The 14,004-nt window shown below is 42.3% G+C and overlaps 1 protein-coding gene across 7 annotated transcripts in view; it reads left to right on the top strand.

The window, feature by feature from the left end:
- elavl4 (ELAV like neuron-specific RNA binding protein 4) overlaps positions 1–14,004 on the top strand; it is an 85,106-nt gene that overhangs the window by 51,169 nt on the left and 19,933 nt on the right. For 5 of the 7 annotated variants that reach the window (XM_088312859.1, XM_088312861.1, XM_088312863.1 and 2 more), the window contains 2 exons: positions 776–879; positions 5,727–5,881. In XM_088312859.1, coding sequence (XP_088168985.1) covers positions 776–879; positions 5,727–5,881 — 259 coding nt within the window. The remainder of the gene's footprint in view (positions 1–775; positions 880–5,726; positions 5,882–14,004) is intronic. The other 2 variants (XM_088312862.1, XM_088312860.1) reach the window with 1 other exon arrangement.

Below are 14,004 nucleotides of genomic sequence, written 5' to 3'. Positions count from 1 at the left end.
GGGTCGGGGAGATGCGGAAAGTCGAGGTCAACTATTTGCTGTTCTATGGTTTCCATTACATATTTCCTCTTTGCATTCTAAATTAACAGAGAATAAATTGGGTGAAATTTCCGGCTGCAGTACAATACAATTCAATTTGACTTATTTTTTCACAACAGCTGGAGCTGTAACAAAGCGCTTTCCATATGGTGTCATGCAAATTAGCGGGAAATTAGAACACAAATGAAAACACATAAACACACATTCAATAGATACCAGCAGAAACAGCGACAGTCTCATGTTGAGTCGAAAGTTCAGAGAGAGGGACCGGCAACAGAAAAGGCACGACCCCCCCAGCACCTCCAGTCGCGTCTGGTCCGCAGACCTGAGGCACAGGACAGGAGCGTAGAGGTCAAAGTTCGCCGGGGCGAGGCCATTTAAAGATTTGTAGACGAATAGAAGTATCTTAAAGCGGCCTCTAAAGTGTACTGGGAGCCAGTGAAGAGAGGCCAAGATTGGGGGGGATGTGATCCGTCTTCCGTGCTCCAGTTAAAAGACGAGCAGCAGCATTTTGCACCAGTTGGAGGCGCTTGAGGGAGGCCTGGCTGACTCCAAAATCAGTGCAATGGATATATGTATTTTTTAGGGGGGGGTAAACATCCAACTTTGAAGTTCTACTGCATGTTGTCATTTTTTTATTGGTACTGACGTGCATTTCCCGCAAGTCATCCCGATAGATTTGGTACTCGATGATGTCATTGGGGGACTGACATCTCGTTTTTCCTTCTTCACTCAGGTCAGAGTCTGGGCTACGGCTTTGTCAACTACATCGATCCAAAGGACGCAGAGAAAGCCATCAACACGTTAAACGGACTCCGACTTCAGACCAAAACGATCAAGGTAATAGTAGAACAAAATATCATCGTCGCTCTATTTCACGTTGCAATCTCTCGCAGTATAGTATCGAAAGCACACCATGTGTCGATATTGCTTTCGATGCAATTGCGCACTCGATGAAGCAGTAAACAGGGACAGGGAGGAGAAGCGGCATTAAAACAGGCAAAACCGCCCCAAAGTGAGAGACAACCCACCATGTTGACTTCATTCACATTCACAAATGTTTCAAACTGTGCATTGCTTTTACTGAATCCAATTTGAGTTGTTGTTGGTTGCTGAATGCGAGACGGAGATGTTCTTAACATGCATGAGCCTCTGAAATAATTGACAAAAACAAAGTCAAAAATGATTTTGTCAGTATTTCACGTTGGAATTCCTGAGACATTCCCGGGAGATCGTCAAATTGTCACCATTCCATTTTCCAAATATTTCAAGCTTCTGTCTAATTGTGATTGAATGCAACGCGCGTGCTTGATGACAGGTGTCAACACGCAAAGCCAACACTGCAAACGCACCATGCGGTTTGTTTTTGTTTTTGTTCCTGCCGTCAAATTTCCTGCGATGCCTTTCCCTCCGCGGCTCTGCGCTCGGCCGAGCCGGTTGCTTTCAAGACGACCGGTAATCTGTGGCTCTGGGGTAATCCCTGCATCCACATCGCTGTCAAACTGTTCTAATCTGATCCAATCTAATCAAATTCATCACATCTAATCTGATGTAATCTAATGTAATAGGATCGGATTAGCCCACAGTTGTGAAAAGCCTCGGAGATTCGCCGCTCTCTCCTGCCGATGCGCTTCGTCTGGCCCCGGTTCAGCGCCGCTGGCTGAACCTCTGCCAAAGAGACACAATTAGACGTGATGTGGACGTGTACGTGTGTGTGCGTGTAATCCTGCGTGTGCACGTCTGTTTGTTGGGATCCGTGACGACATGTTCGTTTGTCATCCATATGTACGACATACAGCCGTCTTTGTTTGCATATATTTGCATAAAGGTTCCATGACAACTGCTCTTTTGCTGCGGCGTGATGAAATCGCAACGTTTCCTGTTTAAAGCCATCATTTGGTCTTCATTCTTGTGGACAAAAAAGGACTTTTGCCCTTTCTACTCGTCGTTTCATTCGACAATGGCCACCTCTTGTTGGATTTTCCTTTTCTTCCTAATGCAGGGTTAATTAAAATGATCTGATACATTTGTAGGTTAAATAAAAGGCAAATAAAGTAAAGGGAAAAAAAAGTGTGTTTATTTGGTAAAAGTTCATATAATGCCATTGCGTTTCATTATGTTTTGAAAATTAAATCAGTCAAATGGGATCCGTTATTGTCCCACACACTAAGCTTCCATTAACTCATTCATGACCAGCTGAGTTAAAAAAAAAAAAAAAAAAAACAAGGATCTTGGACGTCTTTAGCCGTCAATGGCAGTAAATTAGTTAAATGTTCAACAAGTCCCCTCTGTCCACTTTTAAAACCCGTCTGAAGACACATTTTGACTCTTTAGCTTTCGACTCAACATGAGACTGTCGCTGTTCTGATCTTCTTCTGGTATCTATTGTTTGTCTTTTAATTTGTATTCTAATTTCCTGCTAATTTATATGACACCGTATGGAAAGCGACTGAAAAAGAAACAAAAAACAACGGCAATACCAATTGTATGTATTTTTCGAGAATAAAAAACACTTTTTTCTTTGTTTCCTTTTTTATTGCTCTACAAATGTTTCATATCATTTTGCCTAACCCTGTCTATTGAAAAGACCAAATGGTAAGTATGTTTTCTTTGGTTCGCATTAATTCTCCAACAATGTTGTGACCACTTGCACAATATTCTGCCATTCGAAAGCTAGTCGTGGTCCGCTTTGACTGACACTGCCAGGGAGTTATAAAAACGTAACTGAATGTCGAGTACAATAGTAGAGAACGGAAACCTCACCATAATGCCAGGATGGCCGAGTGGTCTAAGGCGCCGCGTTCAGGACCCAGTCTCCCCAGGAGGCCTGGGTTCGAATCTCGAATTTCCCCATTGTGGGACTAATAAAGGGCAAATTATTATTATTAATCCGAGTCGTTCATAGTGTGTGGAACCACCTGTAATTGAGTTAAGAAAATTACGAACACAGCTGTCATGACAACGGTGTCGATGTCAATGAATACTCTGTCAGTGTGAATCAAAAGTGAACATGAATGCAGTCATAAAGACATAGTACGTATACGATTCAGATCGTTTAGTGAGCATGACATTGTGTAAAAATCAAAGAAGTTGGCGCTGGTCGCCGTTTAACACGACATTATCGCAATTCCCGGTTTCAATGTACCGACTGCATGGGGTCAAATCAAAGCCAGTGTGGTCTTTCTACAATGAAGGTTGCCACGCCTGCTTTTTGTCAGGACACTTGAGACCAAAGCTTCACATGTCCGCAGGCCATGTGTAGCGCCTTGGAGTTTGTTTTTTTTTGTGGCTTCCTCTATCTTGACACCTCCGATGTTGTCAGTCTGCGAGACTGCTCCCCGACTGAGGTGTGAGGGGAAGCAGCATGCCAAAGGTGGCGGAGGCTTCCTGCGACACGTGTGCACATCGTCTCCGACACATTCAAACGCCCTGTGCCTGTGCACACCGTTAATCTCGTCGCTTTGAGTTTTTCCAACTTTTCTACACGCACGCTCACACACATGCGCCCTCGGTTTTACACAATAGCGCTCACAGCTTGAGGAGGTGTTGATGGATTAGACATCTGCAGTTGGCTGACAAGGAGAGAAAATGAGGGAGCACGGGAAAGAGGGGGAAAGCGCCGCAAAATGTGAGGAAGAAGGAGAAGTTTAATGAGGCAGCAAGAGAGCGGGAGAAGAGAGACGGGGGGGGAGAGAGGGGGGGGGGGGGAGTGGTCCAGATAGAGAAGACTTTTGCCGTTTAGACAAAGAACTAAACGGCGAGGCCGGTGACGAAGACGTGCAAAAGGAGACGCGCTAAAAGTGAAGAATGCGCGGGAAGCCAGCTGTTCGTCAAGAGTTGACTTGCTCAAGGAGATGACAACACATCCGCCACATTTGCCTGACTTAAACCCGACTTGATGGCTTATGTCTCCCCCACCTGTCAGCGCTAATGAAAGCACTGCGAGGCAAAGCCGCTCCAGTCGGCTGCGGCGGCAACGGCGCCGGTCGCGGTAATGGGATTTACTTGAAACTTTGCCGAAGCAAAGTCAGGTCTACATGAAGATGTTTGCGACCTGGTGTGACAGCTGCAAAGTTTACAGGCAGGAAGCAACGCCGGCTGCCATTTGCAAACGTCTGAGGTGACATCAGAGTGGAAATGGCTGCCACTAAAAGCGCCGTGTGTCCGGACGTTTGCTTACGGCTATGTGCCGTGATCAATGTGTGACAATGAAGATGTGACACAACCGCTGCGGGTAATCGAAAACGTACTTACTTGCATTGGACACATTCATGGGGAAGAAGAAAGAAGAAGAATGAGATGAATAATAAGCAGATGAATAAGACCATCATAAGCCAATTTGAAAAGTTAAAATTAGCCAGCTAACGACTAACCTCTAAGGTTAGCAACTCTCCGATGGCAGTGTCATGCACAGACGTTCTTTTTTTGGCGTCGGGAGGGGGCCAACAATTTTTATTAATATGCCCGTAGGGTCAAGGTCGGAGGGCAGGGGACTAACCGGCAAAAAAAAGGGTCAAGTGCCCAGCTACGGTATGTCCAAAAGCTTAAATGGAAACCGTAAAAATGTCTGTAATATTCAAGACATAATTGCTTGCGCTTGTGTTGTTCATTTGAAAGGTTGTGATTTTCTTGGCAGGAATGTGTGGATTCGCAACCACGAATCAAGTATTTTACGTTCCACAAAATATTAGACTGACGGATCCGAATCTGTTGAAAGCAAGTAACATTCCAAATATTCTCCCCTTGTTCAAGCGCTGCTGATGGAATTGAATGCATGACACTAAACTATGCCAGCTAAACTAGAATTTAGTAAGAGTTTGTTGACTAAGTGCTTGTTAGTAGAAAACTGACATATTTGGGGGCATTTCTCAACAAATTATGAATTAAATCTTGCTTTTGATCGCAACAAAATATTGTTCCTGAATCATTGGATGGATATTCCTCATGAAATTAAATACTGAATTAAGATGCTCAAAATTGTTGGGAATGTGCGCTTAATTTTCTGCTAATCACTGAAGGAAGCAGGTGTTTTGAAAAAAAATATAAATTTTTACTCTCCATTTCTCTGTGAGCAAGCATCCAAAATGACTTTTTTTCCCTCCATTGTTGCGGTACTCAGAAATTAAATCTCAGTGATCAAATATATAATCCATGCTGATGCCGTTTTTGATGGGCAGGAAACAAAACTGTTTTCCAGACACCGTAACATTGCTTCATAAAACTTGACTGTGAAAGCGTCTTCCGTCTTCAGAATTTGCATGGCGAAGGAATTCTTGTAAAAAGCTTAAAGGATTCGACCATCTTAGCGATGGCTTTATTACTTAAGTCTCAGTTAAATTGCAGATTGAGAAAGACATCGAAGATCTTTCATATTTTCCCTCCGAATAATGCCTCCAATGGCTTGAGTAAATTACATTTCATGTCCAAGTCTTAAGAGCATTAATCCTTTTCCCGCTCTCCTTTTCAAAGACCTGAAGTCCAACTACCTGATTTAACATTGTTCCGAGGAACCCGATCCATCCCTCGCTGCGATAATCCCAAACGTAACGTGTGTCTCATTTCTCTCCCCCCGGCATCCGTCGTCACACTCGTCCTCGCGCTTGTGCTTATTCCGCTTTCATCTCATCGAAAACCGCGAGCGCTCTCATTGGTCGGTTTTACCCGAGAGCTCTTTCCTTGCCTTGCAGGTCTCGTACGCGCGACCCAGCTCGGCTTCCATCCGTGACGCCAACCTGTACGTGAGCGGCCTGCCCAAGACTATGACCCAGAAAGAGCTGGAGCAGCTCTTCTCGCAGTACGGACGCATCATCACCTCCCGCATCCTCGTCGACCAGGTCACAGGTATCCATGGGGCAGCACCTCCTTATTTTCGAGGAATAATAATAAGAAGAAGAATATGCAACGCAATTTCCAAGCATAGGCAATTAGTTTCCGTCGGCGGATATATGACGGACATTCAGAAGCATGTTAGCCCGCAAGCTAGCTAGTTAGCAACGAACCTAGCCCTGAATCGTAGTTATTTCGATTGACAGGTGATGGTCAAGCCGTTTTCCGCGCATTCAGTGGACTCGCCCACAACATCCGAAAATGTGAAAAGTGCTCTCGTTGGAATGATTTCATATACTTGACAATTTTTCAATGTATTCATTCAAATTTGCCTTACTGTATTGATCACATTTTTTTATTCATCAGAGCGACTAGGTCATTGATATTTTAGCATGTATGCGGTCAATTTCATACATTTTACTCTCAAAATACAATTCGAGAGCAATTATTTTTGAGAGTAAAATATTCAACGAAAAATTCTCAGACTAAATTTTACTCTGAGAATTTGAATATTTTATTCTGTGTTCTGAAATCCAATATCGTCTTTTTGGAGTAAAATGTACTCTGCGAAACTTATTGTGCAGGCGTCGATATTCAATATGAATGACAAAATTAAAAAATAAATAAATAAATAAATAAAAAAACATTGTTCAAATCAAACATTAGCATTCCCTGCAAGAATGAATCCCGATGAAAGTGCGACGGCGCGAGAGGCTCAAGCTGTGTAACATACATGCTCAATTACACAATTACACTCCATCCTAAACATTGAATCACATCAGCCCGTTGTGTCTCAGACGGAGCCCTCCAGCGCCTCTCAGATCCGTTTCACGCCGCGTGTGCGTCTCTACATTTGGTGTGTGTGCATTTACGTGTGAGGGACGCACGCGTGTGCCTACAGGCTGCAAACCTGCTCCAGTCTTATGTGCAATGTGTACTGATGAAGCAGAATAAATCAGCTCTGGCAGTGAAGTGCCGGACCGCCTGTAGACGGCGGGGTGAGGAGGCGAGCGGGTGAGAGGAGAGGGGGAGGGAAAACAAAGGCGATGCGGAGGGGCTGCCGACGAGGAGGAAAATAAAAGCACTTCGGGTAAAGATGGACATACGTGTGAAGGAGAGGAAACGGGAGGAGGGATGGAAGGAGCAAAGGGCAGCTGCAAAAAGACCGTTTCTATACCCATCAGCGCACTTGGAAAGGAAGGCGAGTGTATCTCCTACTTAACAAACGGTCATGTCGTATCACGAGAGAGAGAAAAAGCCAGAGAGGCCTCCTGGGATTCCCTGCAGAGCGGCACAAGCCACAACACGTAGCGAGGCCACACAAAACACATCTGTTCACACCCACACGCATGTTTATCAAGCGTTTTTAGCGGCTCAGCTCAGGCCACGTACGATGAATAAAACAAACCCGAGGCTGGTCACGCCAGGGCAGCGTTCTTGATGCATTCGCTTGTGACTCAATAATTCATTGTGTTGCCATTCTTGACTTGCAAGCGGTCACTTCTGTGGAGAAAACCCAAAATCATGCACCCAAAAAATTAAAAAAGATATCAATTCAAGGTTATTATAGCGAATGAAACTAAAACTAAAATTGAAAAAGGAAGAGTAGTTTTTAAAAAGCAACAACTAATTGAAGCTGCATTTTTTTTTTTTTTTTATAAAGCTCAAATTCTGGTGCCAATGTTCGGCTGTACAAAAGAAAGAAGGTTACCCCTTTTTTTTTATCTGGCACGCCACAGAAGCACCGTGTACTTAAAAAAAATGAATGCTGCTAATAAACTTAAAAATAGCAAACCCTCTCTAAAAATAATTCAAACTCAGTGAATTAAAAAAAAAATTTAAAACCAATCACAAAATGTACCATCATGAAAAATACACCAATTGATAACTTGCCAGAGACCTTAACACCTGCACAGTTTATACCAAGAGCCAAGATGAGATGTACAGTGGTGCCTTGAGATACAGGTGGCTTGTCTTGACGAGTTTTGCGAGCGACATTGTCCAATTTTTTCTCTTGCTTTGATTGCCTGCAGTAATTTGAGATAAAATGGCGACAGAAACTCAATTCACTTCATCACAAGACGTGTTTTGGCCGATTCTGAAAAATCGAAACTTCAAGCTCTTTAATTCCGCTCCCAGCTAAGGTTTACTTTCAAATTTATCATAAAATAAACAATGAGAACCAAATCACTTTGCTTTTAAATCCGCTATCTTAATGATAAGAGATAGTGAGAAATGCCATAGACGGGCTAACAAAAAGCATCTGTGTGATAGTTGGACACAAATGTTGCAGCAACACATGTAAACAAACAAAATAACAACACTTATACAGATCTGTTCTTTATCCTCTGCTGAAAATAATATTACTCTTGGTACTGAGTCACTTACGGTAGTGGTGAAATTCTTCTTTGTTTCCTCATGACTCTATTGCCTCTGGTGGCCAGAAGGAGCTGCAATGAACTGTTGATTTACATTCTATGTAATTATCATTAGTATTGATTTTTAGAATGTTCAATGTTCTCGAGTTCTATTTTCTATATTTAAAAACACATATATTGTTGTTTTGATTTTCTTGGGGGGGGCGGGTGTTGCTGGAACTGCTTAATGGCATACAAGTGTCTTTAGTTCCAAGTGAAGTCACTTAACACATTAAATGCGCATCTCAAGACACCACTGTATTTTTTTTTTATGAAAACTGACAGGCTTGTATTAATTAAACTATGTAATTTTTTTTCAATTGTTGTAGTTTGTATTGGTGTAGAAGTGCACCACATAATCCGGACTGCCTGTGTGCAAGTGCATCAAATGCATTCATCAAATATATTATTATCATAATAAAAACGTCCCTCCCCCCCATTCTCGCTAAAATCCACCCAGTCAACACCTCCAAATTTTCTTTACTCCCAAACGTGTCCAGGTCATGAATAATTTGCCTCTTAACTGTTGTTGTTTTGCTTTTAGTACAGTGGCAATCCTTTTTGTGTCAGGTGAGGTTTGGCTAACATCCACGAGCAAGCCAAAGTGAAACACAGGACACGTTCAGCATAACCCTGAGGCATTGCAACACAGAAGCAGCATACTTGTGAACGAACGGAAGAATGAGCTGGCGCAAAATTCTTATTGAATTATTAGCAAATTTGCATCACCACCAGAGGTAATTATATTTTTTGCCTTGCTTATTTGTCCTGCTATATTTTTTTTACCCTAAAAATGCTAATTTCTGCAGATCAATTAAATAATGCAAAGCAAGCTTTACAATTATTATTTTGGGTAAAGTACGACTAGTTCATTCTTCTGTCTACGACCAAAAAAAAAAAAAAAGGTAAAAATGTGTCAGAAGTCCAAAACTAGGTCAACGTCGTCTGTCAAGTGAATTGTAGGTTGAAGCTGCTTGGTGTAGGACGAGGGATAAAGTGTGTGCAGTAGCCATTAATGCTGCTGTGGCTAACATTGAGAGAGACACACACACACGCGCACACCCACACACCAGGGATGTACCTGAAGGTGTCCCCAGAAGGTTAAGGATCAGCAGGAGAAATGTTAATGATTAATTAGACGGAAGGAGATGGCGGTGATTAAAAACATGGAGGATTTAAGAGGGTCCCCAAGAGTAATGCTGCAGTTCCATTTCCTCATCGCAACTCACGCGCACAGACACGACACACACACACACACACGCACAAAGACATCAAGCGTGAAGTGTTCTGCAAATTAAAACTCTTTTGTGACTGACTAAAATATAAATACAGCTTAAGAACAAGGACGGACAGACAAAGAGAAGAGTCCCTTATTGTCCTTATGACTTGCCGTTCATTCTCATTCCCGTTTTGCCAGCTGTTGTGATGCACAAATTATTAAATAAAATATAAATTGGCTACACGGGTGCACATGTGGCAACTGGCAAAGGTGGTTGATAGAGTACTGAGGATTTATTTTCTTGTCACTGTTGACTTGGAGAAAATATAAGGAAAACCAGAGTTGAAGTTCAAACACCTAGTCCGTAAGGAAGGAAGGAATGAAGGCGGAAGACTTGCTCTGGGTTTCGTGGAGAGTTCGAGTTGGCTGTCATCCACTTAGTGAAAATGGATGGTGACCTTATGGAAAATGTTGCACAGTGGTGGAATCCATTTAATGAAGCGAAGTGGCTCCGGGATGGACCCCTGTGGGACGCCAGCGGAAAATAGGAGAAAACGTGGCTCACATTTTATCGTGGCTTGAAATGAAATAGGGCATTTCTGGCCATGCACAGACAGTAGTAACGCTAAAATCAATTTCATGGGCTGCTCACTGAGCACAAGTAAGACAGATTGGATTGTTCTCTATCAACAGAAGTGTTAGCATGATACATAAACATCTGGGGCTTAAACACCCACAGAATTGCCAGTTTTCCCGCAGAAACCCTCACGGATTGTCACCTTTTCCAAACTCTGTATTTTGCTTTGTCTGTCTTAATCCATGTAGTCGTAGTACAAGACAGATTTTCCTCCTCCTGCCTTTGCGTTGAGCCTCAAGGCAAAGGCGTCCAAGATGGCACCTTGTGACAGCTTGGGATCAATACTGGCCTTGATGTGAACAGAGGTCAATGCTTACTTATCAGTAATTGCAAATGCATCAGCTCCATCGTCTGCACCCCCAAATGTCGATGTGAAACTAAAGTGCTGATCACTGCGGGATGCTCGGTGCTGCTGCGACACATCGCCATGGTAACCACTCGCAAACACAACACAACCCGAGATGATGGTGATTGCATGTGTTCCCAGCAACGAATGAATAATTAGCTGGTATTCATCTTAACTTGGATGGATGGGAGCATTGTTCCTGATCAAAATAGCAATAAATTAAGATTTAGATAATGCCGCAGCTGCTGGTAAAAGGTTTGCAACGTCCGAAATCAAGCGAAGCAACTGCAGTATAACATGCGAGGAGTACAAAACATGTTTTCAGCCCCTTTCCACTTCGGACTTTGCAGTTATTCACATTAAAGTATATCTTTGGCATATATTTAAATAACAACTTATTGAAACAAATGTTTCTTGCTAATGCTTGCGTAAAGCAATTACACGAGAAATTGAAAAGCCTCCTGGCGCAATGGCTTCAGCCTTGACTTGCTGCGTCTGCCTTTTTCTATTATCTTAAGAAAGCACACAACTCCTGTGGTGGCCAACACATAACGGCCACATGCAGATATTAACTCGCGCACGTGTGTACGTGCGCGCTGACAGATGGTTGACGCTTCGCTCTGACAGAGGCTAAAGCACAGGGCCACCTCCACTCTTCAAAGTCTGCGCTTCTCTTCACTGGCTACTTTTTCAAATGCCATCTGTAGCTCGCCACTCTAATGTTACTTTAAACAAGGACATTGCCCCCCCCCTCCAACTCCTCTCTCTCTCTAATTAAAGAACCGCAAGAAGAACGTTTCTTTTTGCATCTGCCATCCCATAACTCCTTTGGAACAGCTCGTCCAAACATTTGATTTAGTTGGCGCGTTATGCAACCATTTTAATGTGATAGCTGCAATGCACTCGAACAATTTGGAACATGAAAGCAGTGGTGCCTTGAGATATGAGTTTTCTATGGCAACACTCTTAACTCAAATCATCTCAACCGACTTCCCTCAAAATCATTTTCAACACAAATATTTGTCCTGGCTACGTGTTTGTAACCTTCAGAATGCATGTTTCAAGAGAACAGAGACCCAAAAATGAAGACAAAAGGTATGCAGGCAAAGACCACATTTATAATGACACTGCATGCGCCATATATCGTCATTGATTTCACTTAGAAATGTCATTTGAAAAAAAAATTGGAAGCCGGGCCAGCCGCCGCAGCGATTATTTACCCTGAGCACTGCGGTGGAGCCCTGCGTGGTCAATTTAGAAATAAAATCATGGCATAGAAATGATGTCCATGTTATTATCGGTTGGGCTTTTATTTTGAAGTTGGTCCTCGGCGCTTGCTCGATGTGAACAATATTCGTGGCGGCAAGCTTGACTCCAAAAAAAAACAAAAAAACAGGCTTCTAACTTGTTTATCTGAAGGAGGATATCACTCCCGAGGCTTATTTAGTCGTGTTGCTGCCAAACGATGCGGCGGAATCCTTTTCAGGATCAACGCTTTTGCGTAGGCATTATCTATACAAATTCTGCGCGTGTCACTCGCATGCGACGTCTCTAATCGGGTTATCCGCTCACATGTTGCATAAGATATTTTATCATTTTTTAATAGTGTTATATTTATTTAATAGTAATTTTTAACCTGCGGTACTCATAAGTGGTGTGCAGATGTGCATGCATGTGCACTGAAACAATTTTTTTTTTTGTTGCAGAAATCTTCACAAAATATTGGCCGAATGACTGTATATACTTAAAAGTCAGATCACTTATGTCTGATGTTATCAAAAGCCTCGTGTTTAACGTTGGCCTATACATTGATGATCTCTGAAGCCATTAAGGCAAAAATGTGATTGTCATAGTTGAGCAAAGTAGCAACATTTTTAGGGACTGCGACAAAAACAAAATTCTCTGTTGGGTAAATCAATTATGCATATTGGAAAATTCATTAAAAAAATCAAATGAAAAAGATCAATCCATCTCTTGCATGAATGCATGAGTGTGTGTGCATGTGGACGGTCGCTGTTTTGGGAAATTACTCTGATCACTTTTACAAAATGTTTTAATTGAATTTTTTTTGTTTTTAGTGTGGATTCTAAATCCGCCTTTGTTTTCGGCTACCACAGATTTTCGTAATAACAAAAATATAATATTCAGGAATTCGGGTTAGGTTTTGTAACTGTTTTTTTTTTAATCTCATGGCTGTAATTTATAAAATCCATGTTGCGCAAATTTTTTTATAGGTCAAACTTTCAAACCAAACCAAAATGCTAATCTATCTCAAAAACCTGATGTGCTCGAAAAAAATCAGAATACATTTTTGGAATCAGCATCTTCAGGATGCATAAAGCCGACTGTGATTCCAATTTGCTGTGACCGGTGTTATTCTGGTTTTTCAAGAGAGTAGATTTGTTTGGGTCGCGTCGAGCAGGAATAGTAACAATGTCCTTTTATCATCCTCCTTTTTATGTCACCTCCTAACATTCTCCGTCACCTCGTCTCCTTTTGCCATTTCCCTCCCCGGTCCTCCCCCGCCTCGCCCATCTCCTCCTCAAACGCTGGCTTCTGTCCTCCAACCTTCCTCCTTCTGTTTCCCCCTCCCCAGATTGAGCTAGCGTGTTATTAGCGAGGCAGGCAATGCGCCTGTCAGTGTGTGTTAGAGAGAGATAAGCACAGGTAGCGGGAGTTACATAAGCCTCTGTTGATTACCGTGGAGGAGAGGTAGCGTAAAAAAAAAAAATGGAGGGTGAGAAGAAGCGAGAGCGCAGTGAGAAAGAGACAGATTGCAGTCGCTAAAGTAAGTACATTGTGCTCTAATGTTGGCTCTATGGCTGTCAGGTGGGTGATAAGTAGCCGAGGCTTCTGGGGCTAGTTGAAAGGACGGTCATTAGGGTGGACACCAGAGACGAGCTGCTCATTTTAGTCGTACTCTATTGGATCTCTGTGCTGGTGTTTAAATGTTTAAGAATTGCGAGATCTACCAAATTTATATTGTTGTTAATGTTGTTTAAATGCGCTAATGCTAACTTCGGTTGTGCCTTAACGCATGCACACTTCTGGTTATTCTTTTTTATAGCAATGCGAGAATTTAGTCGCGGTGCTATTACTATTCAGTGTATCTTGTGGTCAATAAATATTATGTTTGAAAACCGGAACTGAAAATAGAAAAACAACTCTTTATTTGCGTTTTGTTTTGATGCCCAAACAGCTTGATTTTCTCATTTGTTGTCTGGAACGAGTAAGGAAAAGTGTCAAAACAGTTTGATTTTCAATTTTTAATTCTAAAATGAAAATCGAACATAAAACGAGATGAAAATCAAAATAAAATTAGTTTTTGATTCCCGGTAGTTGTCACCGACGACCAGGATGTGGCGATATGTCGTGATGGGAAAATGAAGGTTCAAATTTGCTTCATGAACCAGTTGTTGTATTTTTGAGTCCTTTAGATAGCTCTTGTTGGTTCAAATAAAGGGTTTAAAAAATGGCAAGTCATTGTGCTTTCAGCCCAATGTTGAACAGAGAGTGCCAT

This window comes from Idiotropiscis lumnitzeri, chromosome 13 (assembly GCF_059441095.1).
Source record: "Idiotropiscis lumnitzeri isolate Australia: NSW breed Sydney's pygmy pipehorse chromosome 13, RoL_Ilum_1.0, whole genome shotgun sequence".
In the NCBI taxonomy this organism is placed as follows: domain Eukaryota; kingdom Metazoa; phylum Chordata; class Actinopteri; order Syngnathiformes; family Syngnathidae; genus Idiotropiscis; species Idiotropiscis lumnitzeri.
Note: the sequence above shows the minus strand (reverse complement) of the source record. Positions and strands in the feature narration are given on the sequence as shown.